At 36.9% G+C, this 24,786-nt stretch overlaps 1 protein-coding gene across 16 annotated transcripts in view; it reads right to left on the bottom strand.

The window, feature by feature from the left end:
- KLHL13 (kelch like family member 13) overlaps positions 1 to 24,786 on the bottom strand; it is a 398,101-nt gene that overhangs the window by 14,438 nt on the left and 358,877 nt on the right. For all 16 annotated transcript variants that reach the window (XM_070605998.1, XM_070605989.1, XM_070605997.1 and 13 more), the window contains 3 exons: positions 22,178 to 22,319; positions 5,116 to 5,248; positions 4,384 to 4,580 (listed from right to left, as the gene is read on the bottom strand). In XM_070605998.1, the coding sequence (XP_070462099.1) occupies positions 4,384 to 4,580; positions 5,116 to 5,248; positions 22,178 to 22,319 (472 nt within the window). The remainder of the gene's footprint in view (positions 1 to 4,383; positions 4,581 to 5,115; positions 5,249 to 22,177; positions 22,320 to 24,786) is intronic.

Here is a 24,786-nt window from a genome sequence, read left to right on the forward strand (position 1 = left end):
CTGGGAAAAAAACAAACAAGCAACTTTGGTGGCAGAGGATATAACAGGCATCTTCTCCGGGGCCTCCTTCCGCAAGTATGAACATCACAGGGCATGAGGGAAGGGATCTTTTGGTAAAAAGAACAAAGGGATGATTAAAAAACAAAAACCTTTCCCTCTGAGTCTGTCTCTCTTCAGATTCTAAATACCATTTGAGGTAAATGCTGATGGTGTCTCCAGCTTGGAGAATCCAATTCTCCTATTCCTTTGCACTGTGAATGCACTCCCCTTATTGGATGCAATATTAGATATTAGAATAGTCTCTGAAGGGATGAATTGGTTTGAGCCCAGGCTGGGCCTCATCTTCGCCTACAGAGGCCCCAGATGGCAGACGGGCAAGAATAAGGTGGTTAAAGTTAATAGGTAGGGACGATATTTAGAGTATTTAACAACCAGCACAGTCTGGGTGCCAACTAACCAGAATAGATGCTCAACCACAAACAAACAGAATCTGGGTACTTCTTGCTAAGTATCAGCCTTGGCAATAAGGAAGTCAACGTTGCTTTGGTGGGGAGGGAAACAGTTTTGATTCATTGTAAAATTATCTATACAATTTTTTTTCTAATTTGCACTGAACTTCCTCAAAGGCAAAAGAATTATCAAACAGACATGTTTTGTAATTTTTATGAATAAATCTAATTTAGATTAAACAAGGAATATGAAACGTATGTATTATACAGGAAATCCTTACACAGAAGAATGTTCCCAAAGCTTGCTGCCCATATCATCACCTAATAGCAAAAGAAACTCTCTTTGCCAATAACTTCTGATTCCCTCCATTTCTCCCTGAGAGAACTTGCCCTTTGCCTCTCTCCCGCAAATGCACCTCCTTTGTTTTCCACCATCTCCAACTGTTCATTACCCTCAGTCACCTCAATAAAATTTCTCTACATTTCATATTGAGCTCCCCACCCTGGTCAGTGGCAATAAATGTACAGGTGGAACCAATGATACATCTAAATCAAGGAAAAAAGTAAACACAACTTTAAAAAAATGAATGTAAAGAAAGAGTGTCACCAAGTCTAAAGCAAAATGGCATCATCGTCCTCTGATTAAATATGCTTTTATAATAAAAATAAAATGGTTTCGTGCTCACTTTCATTCTGTTTTTTTATTCTCTATAATTGTATGTTTAAATTGTAATATTTCCAGTTCAATTACAAACGTCCTATTTCAGCAACCTTACATTAAATTGGGTTTTGCGGAGCAGCCTGTAATCCACCATAACAGCAATTCTGTGGGGCAAATGCTAGATGTTACAAATTCCAAATAGCAAACAAATAATAAACAAAGAATTTAACTAAAGCCTGTTTGTAAATCAGGAACGGCTGCGTGGTATTTAGCATGCTCTAGTTATGCGATGTTACAAGGACAGAAACCAATGTAATTTTTATAGGTAAATAACTAAACAAAGGTCATTTTCTATTATCTCCATGATAGATGAAAGTAAATGATTTTACTTTTACAGTAAATTTTACCTACTCTGCTTTATATCCTTCCCTGTCATCCTTTTTTATCCATTTCACAGTCCTCCTTTTTATAACTACCAAGAAAATAACACAGCAAGAACAAGAGCATGGGATCCCATAAACTAGAATACTAATTACGACTCTAAGAGAAGAATATTACTGCAAAGGATGGCAAAATAAGGAGTGGAGTGGTTCTAGTTCTATAGAGCCCGACGCTGTGTTATAGAAAACTGATGCCTCTAGCCCACCAAAGGCAGGTGTGGCTTTATTATCGTATTTAAAGTTACCATTCAAAACTAATATATAAATGCCTTGCGAACGATTTGCTGAGTCATGTTTTCTGTACCACTGCTCCTCTTCACCCACACAAAGACTAAGAATGGAATAGAATACCATTGTACTAGAAGCTATTTTTTCTTTCTAAAAGCTCAAATCCAAGTAGCGTTTTGGTTATGTGAACTATAATCACACTGCATCATTGAAAACATAAACCTATTTCCTCAAAATTTTGGTTTACGCACACAGTCATGAGATTGTTATATTTAAAAATTATCTATGATAACTTAGCTTGTGGGAGAACTAAAAACAAATCTACCTTTGAAAAACATTTCTATTATCTTGAAACTTTCAGTCCTCCTAGGTAGAAAAGGCGCCCAGAGCTGCTGTCCCATCTGACTCACTCTAGTGCTGAGAAGGAAAGGGGAAACAGAGTGAGGCTGAACATTTAAGAGATGGAAAGAAGGACAAAAGAAAAGGTGGATTTTACACAATCCTTAAACTAATCATCTACCAACTTCTCTCAAAAATTACCACGGATTCCAAGAGGGAAGATTTCCAATGTACAATCACACAGACATATCCTAAGCAAACAGGATGAAAGAAAAGGAAACAGAATGGCGCTAAGAGGTATCTCCTCAAAGCTCGGAGGCAAGAAAGTTCTAAAACAGAGAGACAGGAAAAGACTCTACCACAAGTTAAGCTTTGTCAGGGACAAGCCTCTTCTCCATTAGCATTGGGTTTTAGGATGTCTGCAGAGGACACCAGGAATGAAGACTATCATCTTTAAGACAATAAAATGTTTATAAAAATGAAGCAATTTCCAGAGGGCTAAAACATACATCCATTTCAAACAGGTTGAGGCGCCAACATTCTAATTATAGAAAATTTGTCAACATTGCAAAATCACTGTGATATCATCTTTAAACAAACTTGCTTTAAGTAGAGTTATCTAGAACAAAATGATTTTCTAATACTGTTATTTTGACAATTATATACTTTTATAACTTACTAAATTGTGTCTTATCCAGTTTGGTCCTTTTCTTTCAGGTAAAGGAATTGATCACAGCCAACATCTAAAGTTACAAGTACTAAACTTTGGTATTAGAGAATAGGTCAACAACAGCTATTGTTAATGATTAGTTTCAAAGCAATGACACTACCTCGTTTGGCTCAGACAACCAAGTGTTGCTAAGATCAGTGCAAAGCAATATTAAGAGTTTATAAATGTAAGCATTAAGCGTTGTTACTAAATTAATTATTGGACTTGAGACATTTTAAAAAATACATTCAATATAATTCATTTTTCCTTAAGATGATGTTGTTATACGATATTAACGGCACAAAACTACAGAAAAGATGCTTATAGTTCTTGAGGGGAAGGGCCTTGTGTGATTAAATTCAAATGAAATTTAGCGCACAGATTCTGTAATGGTGATAAGCAATAACATGGAAAATTAATAAACCTCACTTGGGCTCCTTGTGCAGCAGAGAAGGGGACAATACGAATCCACATTCTAACACCATGCTACATAAAACCCTTAAAATAACAGTGAGTTTAAAAGCTTGTGAGTAATTGCGTGACAGTAGTCTGAGTACTTTAAAATGAAAATAAATAAACAAAACGCACTTTCTACAGTCCAGTCAAATTAGCTGTTGGCTGACTTTAGAAGATAAGGAGTAGCTTATTAACAAAATCCTTAAGGACACGTTCTCTTGAACTTAGAGTTTTAAAGATAGGGCTCCACGTTGAGTAAGTGCAAATGTTTAATGGCCTAACAGCAATTATTTATCAATACTAAAACTGATATAAGTTAAAATCAATTAGAGAAAAACATATCCATCAATATAGTAAATTAGAAAATACATCAAAAATTACTATTGCTATGATTTTCAATCACAAAAGCAAGCTCTATAAGCTCTGGGAATTTTCTTGGCAATAATTCTCTGTAACCATGGCATTTCGTTTCCCAGAAGTAAAATTTAAGGGTCTCAACTAAAATAAGGCACGGTCCTCAGGAACCAGGTGACTGCTAGGTAGTTCACAGATTGGTAGTTGTATTTGCCCTCTCTTAGCTATTAAAAAAGGCTAAAAATGATTCAGTGGGGGATGTGTTTCTATGGAATCAAGACTTGCAGCTGTACAGGTTTACACATAGGTGTTAGTTCTTAAGATCTAGCTCCCGTATTTAAAGGAAGGAAAAAATACTGAGCCTATATTAAAAGACTTCTAGAAGCTCAGATTATTTTTCCCCAGAATTCCATTTAAGAAGTGTGCTTGTATAAAATCATTAAGGTGAATAAAACTAGATTAAAATATATAACATTATCAAACAGGTTAAGGTATATATTGTTATCAAACACTATTATTGTCTGATGTCAGTTGATTACACAAAAGGCTTTTCTTAAATGATTCTGTCTTGTAAAATGCACCTGTACTGTTTTCCTCTCAACCTGCTTCCAGACCACATACTACATGACACCTCTCTCTAACAGCCAAAGTTTCCCATGCCTATACGACAGCTTCGTGAGTCTACTCTAAACAGCCTACATCAGAGTCTATCGCGGGAAAAGATCTGAACATTGGAAAATGTCTTACCCCAGATATGAGAAACACTTTGCAGAAGTCCAAAACCGGTAGAATCTGTAGAAAACTGGCAGCTTCCAGTGTGTCTTGAAGGTTGTCCATATTAAGAGAAAGCTTTGCAGTATAAATGAAATCAATAATTTTCCTTAAACCGACTTTGCTCACACCATGAAGCTTAATGCACATTAAATCTTGTTCTTTCATTCCACCTTAAACAAAAAGACATTCAATTAAACGGAGGTGGATAATTTAATTAAGGTCAAACTCACTTCTGCTGCTAATTAGATGCAAGGAAAATTTTATTCTTTGTAAGCATTCGTGTTAGAGTCAGGCTTCTGCATATTTTACAGTTACAAGAGAGCAGTTAAAAAGGAATATCTCTATACTAAAGGAGGTCGTATATGATGCAAAGGCTTCCAAAACGTTCTGTCACTTCCTATCTTTTGATGGATTAAAGACTGTATTAGTAGGACCCAGAGTCTCAGATGGCCCATTCAGATACGTGTCTGGAAAAGAAGAGCTGTGAAATACAGGTGGGCGGAAGTATGAAAAAAGTACATCCATTTCCCAAGTTAAAAAAGTGCCACCAACAACCACACGTGCTGGGTGTCTATTCCTTTTGAAACTGTTTCTTGTAAAGACACAGGCGAGAAGGACTGAATCTCACTTTAGAAATAAGAACATTTAAACACGTATTTTTCATATTGTTTTACTGCAGATGCAGAGTTTAAAGAGTCAACCTACCTGTGAACATAGCCTTGAAGTAATCACTAGCAGAGGCCATCATGACTCTGTGCACAGGGAAGGCATCGTCTGTGTCACCCGGCATCAGGGTCACATCACAAAGCAATCCTTCAAGTCGAAGCTGGTCAAAGCCCTACAACAAGAACATGAGTTGTGCCACTAATCGAGGTAAAATGAGTATACAAATCTCTGTGTGCTAAAATTCTGTTTACATATTAATGTGCGTGCAACATGTCTGGTACATAAAGCCAACAGAATAATTACTCAGAAGAAGAAAAAAACTAAACAGCTTACTTGAGATGTGACAACATATATTTAATTCACTGTAGGGAAAAGATAAAATTAAGACTAATTTAGATTAAGAACAAATAAGGAAAGAGTATATAAATTTGCTTATTTAAACAATCATTGGCTTTTACCTTATTATTCATTTATTTATTTATTTTTGTGAGGAAGATTGTCACTGAGCTAACATCTGTGCCAATCTTCCTCTATTTTACATGGGATGCCTCCACAGCGTGGCTTGACGAGCAGTGCTGGGTTCACGCCTGGGATCCGAACCTGCGAACCCTGGGCCACTGAAGTGGAGCGTGCAAACTTAACCACTACACCACCGGTCTGGACCTGGCTTTTATCTTATTTTGAAAAAAAAATTATCACGTACACTTGCATTTTCCCATTTGCAGAATTAGGGTGTTATACTAATATTTCTTCCCACAATAATATATTAACAGCTCTTTTATAGTGCTGTCTGAGACACTTTATAGGTTTTTTTTTTGAGAAAGAAAAGTACTAAGCATCTGTATTAGCTGCAAGGTAGGAGCTCCTTTCTACCAGCTAGATTGTTCCATCTCTTTGACAATTAGGAATTGTGTTTTAGATACCCTTATACTCGGTACGTTGCTGCTGCTTGACCAATTATCTTCCAAGTTGCAAGTCTGGAATTTAATTAGCTTTGGAAAAAGGATCCCAGGGAGCCCCAACACGAGACATAATTGTCCCCAAATGCCTAGAGTCTAGTGGAGAATCAAGAGGCTAACAGCCACAGTACAGAGGAGAGGCAGGGCTCTGGGAGAAGCAGGCCTGTTGAGGCGCTTCCACCCACTCCCTTGATGATCCCCACCAATTCAAACAGGCAGTTGTTCCTCTGCTCTATTCTTGGGAGAACGAAACACTTTACATTTATAACAGGGTGGTAAAATGCACAAAAAGGGGATAATACACAATTTAATAATGAGGCTCAAAATGAAGATTTTGGCAAGATTGAGTCTGTAGTTTCAAACATGGAAACGTTATACTATAAAAAAAATCATGAAGATACTCATACAAATTACTTTCTCATAATATAATGTAATGTAACACAAGAACTAATAGCAAAGCTTATTCTATGCCCTTCATATTTTAATGACCTCAAGTAAAACTTTTATTTAAAAAGTTCTGTTTCACGGATTTATGAAGCAAAAGGCATGACATATTGCTGAATGCAGTTTTAGAAATATTGATCCTACACATATGTATAATATAAACCTCAGCCTAAACATCATCTCATCATAATTTTTAAATTGCTTTTTAAAGAAAATGCCTGAATCTACAGAACTGGAACTTCAAAGATGTAATGTGATCCAACCACTTTCTCTCTGGAGAGAGAGATAAATATTTTTAAATATTTATACATTATACATATACTTTAGAACAGCATTATGTATCACACTCTTCTTTCTCCAACAGTGATTGACATATGTTTTTGTTCACAAATATCAAATCTTTCACAAATGCCCCTTCTCCTTTGTAAACACAAACATTATACATCCCCACCCTCGCTATTTTCCACTCGCCATTGCTAAATCATCTGTCCCTGTTATTTAGGAAAGTGGAGGGAAAAAGAGATGACAATTTTAGGGGAATATTCTCATGCAGAAGGCAAGAAGTGGCTCTTTGAAGATTTACATATGGAGTCGAAGTTGCAGTAAGTTTAAAGTATTGCCTTTCAAATGTAGCTGAGCACTGAGAAGTAAGGAATGCGACCCCTGGGGGTGGGGTGGGATGGTCAAGCAACTGAGAAGGAGGGAACCATCAGCTGAACAGCCGAGGGACCGGCATATTTGAATTCCCCAGTGCTTGGCACACAGTTGGCACTTAATAAATGTTCAATTAATGCATGAAGAAACAAACCAGATTTCACCCAGAAGCCACCACTCGGAATATATTTTTAAATCATGTAGTCACGTTGGGCAGAACTTTAATTTTGTGACAAGCTAACTAGAAACCAGGAACTTTATTTGTGAAACTTCTCCCAATAATAAGACAGATTGTATCTACAGTGCTTATTTGTGCTAAACTGTAAAGGGTAAGATGAGAGAAGAGGAATCGAACTAGGGTTTGAGGGGAAAAAGTTGGCTCCCAACAGCTTGGCTTTTTTCTCCCTCGGATAAATTTCAGGTTTAAAAAAAATGAAATACATGCTTGTTGTAAAAATATCTAGGGAGATAAATGGAAAACTAAAAGGTCACTTCTACTTCCTAGGAATAACTACTGTTAACAGTGTAGTCCATATACTCCTAGGCCTCCTTCTATACATATACATAATCCACCTTTTGCTTGTCTGTATACAGGGTGTTTTAAAGTGGGACACTATACATACTGTTGTGCATTTTTAAAATTCACTTGAGCACATAAGATAGACAGCCTTTGTCTCAGTACACACAAATCTACTTCATTCTTTTTAGTGGATGCTTAGTATTCCACAGTGGGGGCATGCTATAAATTATTCATCCATTCACTGAGGTTGTCGCTCGACTTTTACCATTACAAGAAATGCTACAACGAACCTCCTTATACATATACTTACTCGTGTGAGTAGATCTTTGGGAGAGATTCTTTGACGTGGAACTGTTAGTTTGAAGAATATGTACTTTTAAAGTTTTAATAGTGTAGGGGAGGAAGACATTTCCTCTTCCCAAATGGGGGTTCGTCTGGCCGGAGAACGAATTAAATTCACATGAGACAGAATAGCAAGAGAAAAGTAAACAAAGCTTTATGAGGAACCATGGCCCAGGGCCTTTCTTCCCGAAGGAAGAAAGGGCACCAAAGAAGCGGGGTGCACATAGTGGTTATATACCCCCAAACAGGGTGTTTCACATGTGATTGAAATGTCCCTCCCACAATAGTCACAAGATAGCCCTGTTGGCACAGTGCTTGATGGACACAGCAGGTAGTGGTCTGCTGTCTCAGAGGGCGTAGCAGGAGGCTAGTCGATTGTCTGGAACTGGGCGGTCACAGGTGAGCGCAGCAATCAGTTCCTAGCCTAAGGAAAGATGCTTAATCCTTAAAGAAATACCAGCGTTGGGAGGGGGAGGGAAGTCAGTTACAGGAGGTTACCAGACTAGCACAATAAAATGCAGATTTTAAGTCCTTGCCTTTGGTATTGATTAAGAGTTTTTAGAGAGAAGGTCATCTCCTTTCTTCTTCCTGGTACAGAGAGGGAGGCACCTTTTACAGATAGAGATTTACCTTACAAATGTAAATGTGTCCTAAGGAAGGGCAAGTTCCATTCCTCAGAGCCTCCTTCCCTGTCCCAGTTTATCAAAAGCAATCAGCCTCAAATAATCCTGATGCCAAACAGACATATCTTGGGGTGGCCAATTCCAGGTCCCCACAGTAGCTACTGGCAAGTTAAAGCATTTGGTCTATCTTGGAAAATTCATCATACCTTGGGTACTGGCGAAAAAGGGAGATGTCAAGATACCAATGAGGTGAGACTAGGTACTGTATGCCATCTTACTGTATTTTTATTCATCAAATAATTTTTGAATCTTCTTCTCTAAGGTATATGTAGATAATATCTTTGAAAGGCAATCATGGCTTACTCAGTCAAAAGCAATGATTGTATCCATTCAGTTATTTTCTTCCACTAAAAAAACCCCAAAAACCTACTTGGCTCATTTGCTAGCCCTCCTGTCTTGAAAATATTCCTACAAATATTTTACACTGTGAATTGAGTAATGTCAGTAGGCACCATTTCTCCTACTTATTATTCCTTCTTTTTCTCTTTGAAAAAAGGTATGGCTACTACTTCCTGTATCATTGTCTGTGTCATTTCTCCTTTGCTTCGTATTCCGTTAAAACTGCTTGTCGAGGTACATACTCAATCCTCAAAAGCTGGACAGCTCAGCTAAGACACCAGGAGCTTTTACCCTCTTCACAAATTTGATCATTTTGCTTCCCTTTGCACTATCTTAAAAAAAAATCCTCTAACCTTTCTCAGAGTAATCTGGCATCCCAAAACAGAGGAAGCTGTGGCTCCTTAGACTACTTCTAGAACATTCTCAGTATCTTCTATTCTAAGCATGATTTATCTACCTTCGGTAAATTGTCTGCTTTTGTGAGGTTTTGCATTTATTTTCAGTGCATGTAAAGTAGTTTCCCTTTGTATATATTTCACAACCTTTATTTTCAAATGCATAAATGAATAATCCCACTATCCAGTTCCATATTTACCAATTTTATTCCTGATTATTGCCATCTTTATCCAACTAAGATCTGTCAATTCAGATTGTATTCATACAGATTCTAAATATCTTGTTTGCATCTTGATATCTGTATATCCTAGCTCTGTCTAAAGAGAAAAAATCTAAAGCTCCTTCTACAACATACTTTGTTGTATAGAAGAAGTCATTTCTGTAAAAACTTTTATACTCTAATCTTGTGGAGAATGCACACATTAAAAGAAAAGCAGAAGGATCCACAATTCTCATCTGCATTCTATATATCTAACTTTTGCTTTCATTCTTATAAATCTCTTCCCCTATTTAACTCTAGGAAGACTCTCAAAGGTAACCTGAACACTTAAAATGTGTCCTTTTATTATAAAAGCATCTTCTCCCACCAAATTTGTACTCATTCCTCTTGTCAGAATTCTATAAACTTCGATGTCTATTTTCATATGCTAATCCACTATACACCAATACAGCTCTGCTTTATGCAAAATTGCTCAAAGTTTCCAATTAGTCTTTTAGAGTGTATTTAAAACGATTTGTTTCTTTAAACTCAACTTTTTTCTGCCTTAATCCTTATCTTACTTCTCTATTTTTCTATTTCTTCTGGGCCTTGGGTTCCATTTATGAGGGGACTGTCGTCTGTTCTCAATTTCTTTACTCTAATATTTCCTTTTACCCCTTATACACCTCCCCATATCTTCTTTTTTTCTTTTTCTTCACATCCCTTTGGGGGAAAAAATAGCATTTAAAAAAGAGTTCTTCTCCTTTCTATACTAAACTTACCCAATGTATCAAACCGTCAAATACTATTAAGTAGAGGGAGGTACACATGTAGTACTCTGAAGAACTGAAACATTTAAAATGAGTTTGATAAATTTTTAAATGGCCATATTAAAACAGAAGAGGATATGCATTGACATTACACAATGATAATACAGAAACCAGATGAGCTACAAATAATTTATACCAAAAGTTGATTGGATGTCAATAGCTTTCAGATTAAATATAGTTCTCCCTCAGTATCTGCAGGGGATTGGTTCCAGGACGAACACGCACAGTCCCACCCCTGCAGACACCAGAACCCACAGACGCTCAAGTCCCTTATATAAAATGGCATAGTATTTGCATTTAACATATGCACATCCTCCTGTATACTTTGTCATCTCTAGATTACTTATAATACCTAATGCAACGTAAATGCTATGTAAATAGTTGTTATACTGTATTGTTAAGGGAATAATGAAAAGAAAAGAAGTCTCATGTATTCAGTACAGACGCAACCACTGTAGGCCTCTAGGGTTGGCTGAATCCGCAAATACAGAACCCGCAGATACAGAGGGTGGACTGCAATGTCATTGTGAAAAAAGCTAGATTGAATATCTCAGGTATTAAAAAGCAACCTGAGGGGCTGGCCCGGTGGCACAGTGGTTAAGTGCACACGTTCTACTTCCGTGGCCTGGGGTTCGAGGGTTCGGATCCCAGGTGCGGACATGGCACCGCCTGGCACGCCATGCTGTGGTAGGCATCCTGTGTATAAAGTGGAGGAAGACGGGCACGGATGTTAGCTCAGGGCCAGTCTTCCTCAGCAAAAAGAGGAGGATTGGCAGCAGTTAGCTCAGGGCTAATCTTCCTCAATAAAAAAAAAAAAATCAACCTGATAAGCAAATCTTTCCACTAAGTGCTGCATTGGAAATAACTTACTAGCATATTCTATCTAGTTTTGATCAGTGTAATTTCAAAAAGGAAGTGGAGTAAAAAGGAAACGCATCCTGAGAAGAGCAATAAAATTTATTAATGGAAAATATGTTTTATGAACAAAGATTAAGGAACTCAAGTAGAGAAGGTTAAGGAATGGGTTTACTCCAATATTTAAGTAAATGTAATGCATTTGATCAAAACAATAACATGGTCCTGATTTTATAAGACTGCTCTTCATTTAATTCAGAGGGCAGAAAAGGAACAGATGCATGTTTAAAGTAAAAGAGAAATAAAAGTTTATGTATAGATTAGATATAAAAGCTTATATTAATATTAAAGTCTGCTTTCATTATATAAATTGCTTAGAGTTTAAAAACTTCTAATGGCTTTCTAATACTGCATTATATCACAATATAAGACCTGAAAGACTTCTCTAATCTGGCCCCAACTCAACTGTTCACTTACTTTTCACTTTTTCCCTAAGTGCTCTGACCCATCTTATCAGGTTGTTGTCCAGACTGTCTCATTGGCAAAACCCAGGCTTATTCTTTTTCTAGTACCTTTATTTATGTCATTATTTTTCATGTAGAATGTCCTTTCTTCAAAGCCTAGTCCAAATTTGACCTCCTTCGTAAAGCTATCTCTAACCAAATCTCTAAAATAATTAGGTGCCGTTCGTCAGGGTCTCACAATTTAGCATTTAATTATATTTTATACATTTCGCTTTCCAGTGAAGATGAAGTAACAGGGACTGAAGTTACCTTACCTCTTGAAACAACTTGAAAACAGACAAAATATATGGGAAAAAAAAGTTTAAGACTGGATGAAGGAGAAAGATCTGTGAAAGATGAGAAACAAGTTAGATGAGCCCCATGATCGCTTATTGCCTGGTTTCCAGATGGAGGTACAGGGAGTGGGAACCAAGGTGAAGCCCAGCATTCTCCCCTGAGTGAGTGTCTAGGGAGGTCAAGGCAGCTAGGTTTGTACAGCAGAACACAAGAGGAGAGATCCGCACAGAGAGAGGACTACCGAGATCTAAAAACAGGCCCCCTCAAGTTTTCAGGTGAGTACACTGATAGGTGTATTTGTCCGGGGAAAGAACTACCCAAAAGGAGCATGAGGAGCACTCTTCAAGGCCTCCCAAGGGCTGGGAATAGCTCCTATTCAAACCACAAGAGTGGAAACCTTACAATCCTGGGGCCTGCAGTGGAGTACTCAAAAGGATTTGCCTCAGTACTGGGAAAAAGTTTGCCCTGGAATAAATGCCACTCTGGTTCCACCTCACAAAGCTTAAAAGTGAATACAAACATGTTAATGATAGCAGAAGAATTGGGGAAGAAAATTGGAATGTAAAGTACTACCAAACTGGCAGTGAGTCCTTCAGTTGACCTCCTACTTTTTCCCCAATATACCCCAGCCTGGACTTCAGGCTTCAAGTTACCTGGAGGCAGTCATCTGGGAGCAGAGAAAGCCTGACTTCTGGCTGGAATACCAGGAAAAAAGGATTCTTAAAGTGCAGAAAGAGTGGAGAAAATCCATTGTACTTTTTTTTTCCTCTGCTCTCTTGAACCCCAATCCCCAGGCAATTCCAAGGTAGTAGTGGCGGCAACAGCGACAGTGGCGACAGTGGGGATGGCAAATGCCTAAAGTTCTGAGGGAGAAGAATCTTCCTTTTTGATCAGAGGAGTTGTGATAGCTCCTCTTCAGTGAATACATCTCTGTATTTGGACCAGGATACCAGTTCAGTCCTGGGAAGTATATGGTAGAGCAGGACAAATAAAGCCCCATCTTTCAGGCCAGAGGACCAAAATGAGAGCCCCAGGGAACCTGGAAGTACTGGGGAGATGGTCAAGATGGAGGAGCATGGAAAAGAGACCCCACAAAACTCCATACCACGGAATACTGCTTACCAATAAAGAGGAACAAATTATTGATACACACAACAAACCGGATGGATCTCAAAGATATTAGATGAAGTCAAAGAAGCCAGTCTCAAAAGCTTATAGACTGTATGATGCCATGTATATAATATCCTCAGAAAGACAAAAATACAGTGACAGAAAACAGATCAGTAGTTTCCAGGGTATACAGGTGGGGATGAGTGTGGCCATCAAGGGGTAACAAGAGAGTATGTTGGGGTAATGGAACAGTCCTGTATCACAATCGTGGTGTGATTACACAAAACAGTATATTTGTTAAAACTCATAAATCTATAGACCAATAAAAACATCTATTCTACTGTATATTCATTTAAAAATAAAAAAGTCAAAAGACGTCAGAAGATATGGCAAGCTAACAATAATTAAAGGAAAGCTGGCTTGACTATAATATCAGACAAAATATATTTCAGAGCAAAGAATATTTATTATCAATCTGATAAAAGATCGCAGCTTCTTGCTTAAGAAACTAGAAATAGAAGAGCAAATTAAGAGGAGAATGGAAATAATAAAGATCAGAGAGGAGATTAATGAACTATAAAACAGAACAATAAAGAAAAAGCAATAAATCCAAAAAGCTGGTTCTTTGACAAGATCCATACATCTGATAAAACTCTAGCCAGACTGATTAGGGAAAAAAAGAGAAAAAAACAGAAATTACCAATAGCAGGATTGAGAGAGGTGATTATTACTACAGATTGTATAGATATTAAAAGGATAATAAAGAAATATGAACAACTGTTTGCCAATAAATTTGACAATTTAGTGAAAATGAACAAATTCTTGGAAAGACACAAGCTACTAAAGATTACTCTTGAAGAAGTAAATAATCTGAATAGCCATATGTCTATTATAAATGCGAATTTTCACCAGTGAATTCTACCAAACATTTAAGGAAGAAATAATACCAATTCTACACAAACATATTCAGAAAATTAAGAGCAGGGAACGCGTCCCAACTCATTCTACAAAGCCAGCATCATCCTAATACCAAAACCAGACAAAGATAATAAAAAATCCCTCATGGGCATAGATGCAAAAGTTCCAAAAATTTTAGCAAATCCAATTTGATAGTACATCGTGACCAAGTGGGGTTTATTCCTGCAATCTATTGTTGCTTTAGCATTCAAAAATCAATCAATATAATTTGTAATGTTTATAGACTAATAAAGAAAAATGATAAGATAATCTCAATAGGTGCAAAAAAGCATTTGACAAAATCCAACATCTATTTGTGATTAAAAAAAAAACTCTCAGCAAACTAGGAACAGAAAGGAACTTCCTCAAAGCTATAGCTAATATATTTTTTTTTTTTTAAGATTTTATTTTTTCCTTTTTCTCCCCAAAGCCCCCCGGTACATAGTTGTGTATTCTTCGTTGTGGGTCCTTCTAGTTGTGGCATGTGGGATGCTGCCTCAGTGTGGCTCGATGAGCAGTGTCATGTCCACGCCCAGGATTCGAACCAACGAAACACTGGGCCGCCTGCAGCGGAGCGCGCGAACTTAACCGCTCGGCCACGGGGCCAGCCCTGCTAATATCATATTTAATGGTCAAAGACTGAATGTTCCCCCTACCAAAATCAGGAACAAAGCAAGAATGTACACTCGAATCACTTCTATTCAACATTTTTCTGGAGTTCCTACCCAGTGCAATAGGGCAAGAAAACAAATCAAAAGGCATCAGATTGTCTTTACTTATAGGCAAAATGATTATCTATGTAGAAAATCCTACGAATCTACAAAAAACTCCCGGAACTAATAAGTTAGTTTATCAAGGTTGCAAGATGCAATATCGATAATCAATAACAAACTGTATTACTATATACCAGCAACAAACAATCAGAAACTGAAATTATGTATTACAGCATATTTGACTCTCAGTTGGTATGTGCTAGTCCTCTCTACACTTCAACACATGCTAAATAACCAAAAACACTCATTCGAAAGAACAGGGTAATAATACACTAAAGTAACGTAAAAGGAAAGGTGAAAGACTCTCTTCCAACTTATATCTTAAAGACACACACTCAGTTGGAAGTATTAGAATGCCTATTGTACCCTAACCTAAGTACACAAAGTGCTATTCCCTAGAAAAATTATACATTCATTTCTCTATATTCTAGATGCCACTCAGGAAACTGAAATAAATAAAAAGTACCATTTTAATAAAAACTTCAAAAATCTAGATTATTTGAGGTCTTCTTTTATAAAATATAACTTATCTTAAAATCCTTATGTCTCCCTTTCTTATGTTAACAATACATTTTTAAAGTTGTTTATCTTATGATCATAAAGTTTTAAAATAGGGTACAGTTCATCAATATGACATGATCAGCAACCCAAACGTTTACCTTAGGATAACCATGTCATGAAGTTAGCCCACTGGAAGGCAACACAAGTTAATTTGCATAGGCCCTTGGGATAACCCATTTCTTTAACATTCTATTACGTAGATAATAATTTGAGACTATAAAATGATATCTTTCATTGACTTTACAAGCCAAATTGGACAAAGAATATAAATAGAGAAAATGAAGGAAAATATGGAAAGAGTAATCTGGTAGGCACCAATCTTAACATGAGAAAATACCAATTAGGAGCCTAGGCATCCAGGGTAGGGAGGCATTTTCAAGCTTTGTAGGTTTGAGTAACCAGAGCCAACAATCAAGAAATGATTGTCTCCACCTAGGAAAGCATTCTATAATTAACATATACTTCCATCAGCTAAAACATGGTACTCTAGTTATAGCCTCCTTGTCCTAACAAGGATGCTTCCAACTGGTGGTTAACATTTTTTTCTCTCTGCTTTGTTTGTTTGATTTAGTTTTTTCCAATTTTGGCAGGGGAAGAGAAGAAGGGCAGGCAGGCAGGAAGACATTCTGCATAATTCTGCTATTTCTATTAAGAATAAAATTTTCATTATATCATTCATGCCAAATCATCTTTTAGCCCTTGTTAGTTTATGTTCTTACAATTTTCATTGACTTAGGAAAACAATATTTGTAGACATTATATTTAAAAAGATAATATAGTTTAGAATAAGAGTAGAAGAAATACAAACACAAATTTACAGTCAGAAAACCTGTGTTCAAGTCCTAGTTTTTGTGACTTATTGACTAAATGATTTGGGCAAGCCTCCTAACTTCCCTGAGCTTCAGTTTCCTAATCTATAAAACGGAGACAATGATTCTTGCCTTTTCTACTTCACAATACTGTTTCAAGTATCAGTGAGGCAAGTATACATGAAAGTGATTTACAACTGCCATCCAAATTCATTTATTCCACAAACAATACCAACAAAAGCAGTGAAAAGCATTGAGTACTTCCCCTGTGCAGGTACTGGACTAGGCTCTTTGTATTAACTCTTTTAATGATAATAATAATGTTAATAACAAATAACAATAATAATAATAATGGACATTTATTAAGCGGTCACCATGTACCCCAGCACTAGATCATAGGCACAGAGAAACAACAAATTAGATCCCGGATCTTGCAGATCTCACTCATAGGTGATATCAACAAGGGCAAGGAGGGAGGAATAGAGGGAGCCACTAACTGCCTGGGCCAACACAAACTCCAGCTTTAAAAGGCACTGAAAGTAGCTGTCCAGGGAACAGATCCATGGGGAGAAACTGTTTTAAGAAGTCTCACTCTGCAGGATTACCCCGCTGCATAACTGTAGTGGGAAGGACATGAGTTTAGGCCAAAACCGGAATCCTAGTTTTACCCCTTACTGTTTAAGATAGATCATTATGAATAAGTAGGGGTTTTACTAGACAGAAAAAGTAAAGTAAGGGCATTCCAGGGAGAGAGAATGGGTGCAAATACACTGAAGTGTGAAGGAATAATATACGTTTAGAGAATAGTGAAAAATCAGAATTCTTCCAGGCATTTGCCTTGACTATCTGTCCTATTAACTCTACTAAGGTAATGCAGTAGCAAAGATTATATGGTCAAATGGATAAAGTATTGAAGATTGGCAGGGGCCGGCTCCGTGGCCAAGTGGTTGGGTTCATGCGCTCCACTGCGGCGGCCCAGGGTTCAGATCCTGGGCGCGGACATGGCACTGCTCATCAGGCCAAGTTGAGACGGCGTCCCACGTCCCACAAGTAGAAGTACCTGCAACTAAGATATACAACTGTGTACAGGGGCTGTTGGGGGAGATACAGCAGAAAAAAAAAAAAAAGATTGGCAACAGTTGTTAGCCCAGGTGCCAATCCTTAAAAAAAAAAAAAAGAAGAAGAAGAAGATTGGCAGAGTAGTTATGGCAGAAAAACAAGGAACCATAAAACTGAAGGTGCTGGGAGAAAATACTTGCAAAAAATGTATCTGACAAGGGACTTATATCTAGAATATATAAATAACTCTTAAAACTGAATAATAAAAAAATAACAACTAAAATATGGAGAACTGATCTGAATAGACAGTTCTCCAAAGAGGATATATAAATGGCCATAAACACAAATGAAAAGGTGCTCAGTATCATTAGTCATCAGGAAAATACAAATCAAAACCAGGAGATACCACTTCACACTTTCCAGTATGGCTATAATAAAAAAAGACAGATAATACTTGTTGGTGAGACTATGGAAAAATTGGAACCCTCAGACATTGTCAATGGGAATGTAAACTGGTGCAGCCACTTTGGAAAACGCTCTGACAGTTGTTCAAAAGATTAAACATAGAATTACTATATGACCCAGCAATTCTACTCTTAGGTATCTATGAAAGATAAATGAAAACATGTCTACACAGACACCTGTACATGAATGTTCATAGCAGAATTATTCATAATAGCCAAAAAGTGGAAACAATCCAAATGTTCATCAATGGATGAATGGATTTAAAAAATGTGGTATATCCATACAATGGAATATTACTCAGTCATGAAAAGGAAAAAAGTACGGATGCACGCTACGTGACTAAATCTTGAAAACACCATGCTAAGTAAAAAAAAAAACAGTCACAAAAGACCACATACTGTATGATTCCATTTATATGAAATCTTCAGAATAGGCAAATCTATAGAGACAGAGAAAAGATTAACAATTGCCTAGAGCTAGGAAAGAGGTTGGGAGTAGATGGGGAGTGACTGCTAATGCATACAAGGTAATAATAGAGAAATGAAAATGTTCTGCAATGGATTGCGGTGACATTTGCAAAACCCTGTGAATATACTAAAAAACATTGAAGAGTACACTTTAAATGGGTGAGTTATATGGTAGATAAATTCTACCTCCCTAAAGCTGTTATTTTTTAAAAAGTGAAGGTGCTAGGAAGGGTGTGATTCAATTAATTCCCCTAGGATGGGGTAGTAAAAGATGTTAACAACCTAGGATAATAGGCGAAGTCAAAAGATGGAAGTTTTCCATGAGAAGTAACCATGGCTGTAGTAGTAGCAAAGGAGTGAGGAAAATGAAATAATCCTTGATTTTACCAATTACTACTTAGGCAAACCCTGGTTCATCTTCCTTACTTGAATAAAAGTAATTTGCACTGCTAACGCCATCACGGATTCTCCTGGGATTTGCTCAAGGTTCTAGGAATCCAAGCCTATTAGTTACAAAAATTCTTTCTAGGGACTTTGTTTGACAGCTCAGTTTGTTGAAGCCTATTTAATGGAGACAACTAATCTGCTAGAGCAGATCAAGCCAACCAGATGGACGCCTTATTTGGCATACCCGTCGCTTCTGATCAGCTACATTTCCTCTGACGCCTTCCCTGTTTGGCTCAAATGAAAGGAAAATAAATGGATATTTATTAGGCACCTTACTTTCCCATGAATTGTCACATTTAATCCTCACATCTCTTACCCATATTACAGATAAGGAAACTGGCCCAGAGAGGGTAAGATAAAAGACTTTGCCAAAGTCACATAACTAGCCGGTAAGTGGTAAAACTGATTCCAGTTTTGGCCTAAACTCACGCCCTTTCCACTACAGTTATGCAGTGGGGCAATCCTGCAGAGTGAAACTTCTTAGAACAGTTTCTCCCCAGGGATCTGCTCCCCTGACAGCTACTTTCAATGCCTTTTGAAACTAGAGTTTGTATGATTGCTAATTTTAAAACAATGATAACATTTACACATTAAACACTTCTCTAGCTTGTTCCCATCACAACTACACACGTAAGATTAGGTACAAAAACAAAGTCCATGTTGGTGTGTGTACTTAAAAACCTCAGTTTGTGAGAACATAATTTTTAATAGACTTTTAAAGAGACATCCAAAGTTCTTCAATAGAAATATAGAGTGGTAGCTCTACGCCACCACGGAAAATATTATAATAACATTAACTAATCAGTTGAAGAAAGATCATCCTCACTTAATACAACTCTCATGTTCCTTTCACATCACTGTTCCCACCACCAGCCTGGACCGACAGAGGCTGAGCTAAAACGTGACAGAGCTGGGGGTTCTAAGACCCAGCTACACTTGTTTAGTCAACCATTATGTTTTTTAAACTACACAGGCTATACATAAATATATTTCAATTGTAAAAAATATTAAACAGTGCAGCAAAAAGTGTAAGACATCATTCACCAGCCTCCCTAATGTTTCCAGACCTTTTGCTATGCATTTATATTCATGTATATGTATACACATTGTATATTTTTTCTACAAATAGGCAGGATTATACAATATATAGTGCCCTGTTACTTCTCTTAACAGCTTTATTGAGATATAACTAACATACCACACAGTTCACCCATTAAAGTGTACAATTCAGTGTTTTTTGGTATATTCACAGATAATATGTGCAATCATCTCCACAGCCAATTTTAGGATATTTTCATCACCTCAAAAAGAAACTCGTACCCTTGAGCTATCATCCTTGTATCCTCTCATTTTCTCCAACCCTGAACAACCACTAGTCTACGTTCTGTCTCTATGGATTTCCCTATTCTGGATGTTTCATATGAATGGAATCACAAAATGCAGTCTTTATAACTAGCTTCTTTCACTTAGCATCAGGTTTTCAAGGTTAATGCATGTTGTCCATGTGGCAGTACTTCATTCCTTTATAGAGCTGAATAACATTCCATTGTGTGGATATGCCACATTTGTCCTGTTACTTTTTTGATTGAATACATTCTTTCCATTCAATACACACAGATCTATCTCACTCTTTTGAGTGACTGCACAGTATTACATAGTTTTGATGCAACATAATTTATGTAACCATTTCCCTATTGATGGATATATAAGGTATTTCCAGTCTTTTTCCATTATAACAATAACTTTTCTCCACTTAATATAGAGGGAGGAAGGCAGAGGCCATCTCTCTTGATGGAAGAAGGACGCTGCGTCTAGAACAGCGGTTCTGAAAGCATCTTCCCTGGACCTGCAGCAACCTGGAAACTTGTTAGAAATGCACTTTTCTGGGCCCCACCCCCAGAGTTTTTGATTCAGAAACTCTCAGTGTTTTAATAACCCTCCTCCTTGTGATTCTGATCCACATTAAAATTTGAGGACCACTGCTCTAAACGACTGCAGTGGCTGTCATTATTTGGTTTAAAGTATTTTTAAAAATCTAGGAGGACCACAAAAATCGGCTTTAACACGTGACCATGGCCATGGATAGCACAGGAGTATAGTGGAGGGGTAAGTGGGTTTCTTTACTTTTCCTTAGAGAGAGTACTTTAATATAACAAAAAACCTCTTCCTCTCGTGCTTTTCCTAACTGCTTGATGCCCTCATTCTCTACTCTTATAGCCCTGAAAAACCAACAACGAAACCATTTACATAGAATTAAGATGTGGGCAGATGGAAAGCTTTTCCTTCCTGACCTTTACATATTTATTGATGATACCCACAGGACAGTGACCCATAAAACCCAGCTCCCATTAGAAATGGAAACACTGGGAAAATGAGACTTCAGTGAATCACAAATGGGAACTAGAAGACAATTTAGAGATCTGCTGGTCAAGGGTCATATTTTAGAGAGAAGAAAAATGAAGCACACAGAAATTACATCACACAGCAAGGCCACACAGCAAATAAAAGCCTCTTCTCTCGCTATGCTACATGCTATACTGTACACTATCCACTACATACTTCTTTAGGATAATGGTTCCTATCAGGGATATGCATGAAATTCACCTGAGGAGATTTCTTTTAAAAAATATATTTTAAAAGATTTATTTTCCTTATTTTACCAAGCAAAGAAGATTGATAGAATTTAACTATATCTAGAAGAAATTTATGGACATCCACTATTATACTGTTCTCTAATTCAGCAACACCCACAGAGGTCAGGGAGTGGCCACCACAGTCAGGGGTACATGGACTGCTTATCGCCAGGTTAAATAGCTCGACAGTGCAATTTTTGCGTGCTCTTTCGGCTTCCTACTGTTCTTCTGTCCTCTCCTCTGATGTCAGCTATTACTTCTTACATCTCTCAGTGTGTTTGCATCCAGCAGTCCTCACTGCTACTCCAGCACCTAATATTGCCAATGTGAATTGAGACACCAAATAAATATGATCTTAGGACTATGATAAAGGTGATGGTAAAATAGGTTGTGAGTGAAGAACTCGAAAATTTAGTGTAGGCACTTTCTGATATTTACATTACTGAGACGTAATGGAAAGTCAGTGCTGCCAGGTACAATATTCTATAAGAAAGTGGCATGACAGCAAGACCTCCTTTACACAAACAAAACAAAGAATGAACTCTGGGGATTTTTTTTTTTTTTATGCAGCTGTTCCCTTAAAGCTTCTCCTCTGGTGTTTGTTTGCTTTTTTTGAATTAACAAACTTTATTTTTTTAGAGCTGTTTTAGGTTCACAGCAAACTTGAGCAGAAAGTACAGAGAGTTCGCATGTATACCCTGTCCACACACTCATACGACCTCCACCATTATCGACACACAAAAACTCCAGGTGGTTTTTAAAGCTATGTAAATACTACAAAAGGGACAACTTAGATTACCTGTAACACCACAGAACTGTGGGTATTGCTGGTAAAGATGCGTGTAGCTCCTGCCTTGGAAGACTGCAAATGGGATGAGAGGCCCATTTCGCTGCTTCCAAGGGACAATTTCATGTGTTGGTCTTCCTCTTCCACTAGAGATCTGAAAATATTTTAAAATGAGAAAGAAAGGCAAATTAAAACGTCATACAATTCACAACAATGAAACTACACAGAGAAACAGTCACTGGTGCCAATCATCTCACTATGGAATACGCTGAATTTAGTTGCACTGTATTTTAGGCTCATAGCATTTTAGATCATAGAAGAAATATACATGTATATGTAAAAAGCTTTCCAAAGTCAGAAAAGATAAATGAGAACTGAGAAATCAACCTAAAAGCTAGTTCAAAACTGTAATCATGAAGGGTTTTTTTTAGCACCAGAGTAATTGCTTTTGGCATTTCACTGTTTAGGGAGCAATACAATCAAATTGTGTTATTCACAGTTAAAATTAATCTGGAATACCTACTTTTAGAAAGAGAAAAATAATATCTATCATTTATTGAACAGTCATTATGTAGCAGGTAATTGCCAAGAAATTTACACACACGATCTCATAATCCTTAAAACAATCCATTGCAACAAGTACTATTATTATCTCCTTTTTACTAAGGATAAGGAAAATGAGCTACAGAAAGGTTAAAAATAACTTACCTAAGGTCACAAAGGTATTAAAATGCTTGGGCCAGGATTTGAATCTAAGTCTTGTCTGATTCCAAACTCCAAACACCCCATTAATAGAAGTCAAAGATTAAGCGTGATATATGAATACATTACTTCCTCTTCTGTTGTTAGTTATAGTTCTAATCAACCCCAAGTGAACAAAAAATTTTACCCAGGAAATAATTTCATTTTCTAGCATTATCCCTCGCTTATCGGTTTGGGATTATTTAGCTAAACAGCTACAGCCTTGAGGCATTTCCATCGTTTCAAAGAAATGAATAATAGAAATAATAAATATAAGCTATGCTCATGTATATATTACATTAGTAATTTTTCAGAGACCATAATAAGGATTGGAGAACCTGTATTCAACAGGCCAGTTAGTTTCACAAAGAACATGGCAAAATATTTAATAGTTAAAAGGCCTCAGTTAGGTTACACTAAAAAAATAACCATCATGGTACAACCTTGCATTATTCCTTAGACTAGGCGGGCCTGTGTTTCCTTAGGAATACGTTGCTAAAATTGTCTCTGAATCATCTGCCCAAGAGCAGGGAGTCCATGGCTCTGAATGGATCTGTGCATTCATGATGTAGACTGCTAAAACGGGCTTTAGGAAAGGAGGAGGGAGAATGGATTTTCAAGTGCTAGAACTCTGTATTTTTCCTATTTATCTGTAACTTCTTAAATGTTGAATTATTTGTTTTTCTAAGTCCGGGCTATCTAATACCATAAAAATTTCACTTTTTTTTTCCTACCATACCTATAATCTAAGTTGATCAGTTTTAACAAGAAAAAAGTATTAAGACTATACCATACTTTTAATAAAGATCCTGCTTTTTGAATACTGACACCAACCAAATGGCTTTAAATCCTGCAATAATCAGCAAAAATTCTGGACTTAAGGGTGACATCAATTCTTCTTAATGATATTAGCACCATAGTATAACAAAAAATGAATTAATAATATATAACCAAGTTTTATTCAATTCTCATGGAAATTTAATAAAGAAGAGAATAATTTAAATAAGACTTTAACAAGAATAAAAGAAAATGAATATAGCTTTTCACTGGTTTCAGAAATAGCTTTGAGAAGAATTAAATTATATACATGATATGTAGGATACATACACTCACACATACTTTTAAACAGCTTTTGCAGAGACACTAAAAATTACAGAATCAATTGGAAAAGTGAGAAATGGACTGATGGTGATTGGTATCACGACCAGAAAATTTCCATTCATCCACAATTACTTTAACGGGATATTCAAGCAGAATGTTTTATTAGTGTCCGTATTCCCTGCATAGAGCCTGGCTCATGAGAGGTTTAATATATGTCATCTGAATGAATACAGAATCTCATTTCTGCAGATCATTCCAAAGACATTTCTTTATCATGCAGTGCTGTAAATGACCATCAATTATCATTTTTATAAAACCACAGATGTAGAAGGGACAGGAATAAAGCTGAAACCACATTGCCCCTAAGACATATCCTAGAAATTCCCTTTTTTGAATAAACTACAAATAACAACTTGTTTACTTGTTATTTGTCTCTTGCTCTTCAAATTGAAAAGCAGAATGTGCAAATGCAGCCCTTTCTCGGCAAGATAATATGGCTGGCTTTCTAATTAATTACTTCCAAACCTGAAGAAGCCTTCAGTAAAGTCATCTTCTTTATGACTTTTATCAACATCTTTTGACTTTTTAACATTCAGAACACTCCCTATTATTTCTGCATCAGTAACAGTACATGCCATGTCAACCTTCTGAGCAGATTCAATGTTCTCTTCTATGTCCTTTTCATTAGGTTTATTGACTGGATGTGAAGAGCAGTGGTCTCCAGCACTGCAGGGAGGTGAAGCCTCTCTGCAAAGCCTAGGCCACCATTATAACCAACC

This window comes from Equus przewalskii, chromosome X (genome assembly GCF_037783145.1).
Source record: "Equus przewalskii isolate Varuska chromosome X, EquPr2, whole genome shotgun sequence".
Taxonomy (NCBI): domain Eukaryota; kingdom Metazoa; phylum Chordata; class Mammalia; order Perissodactyla; family Equidae; genus Equus; species Equus przewalskii.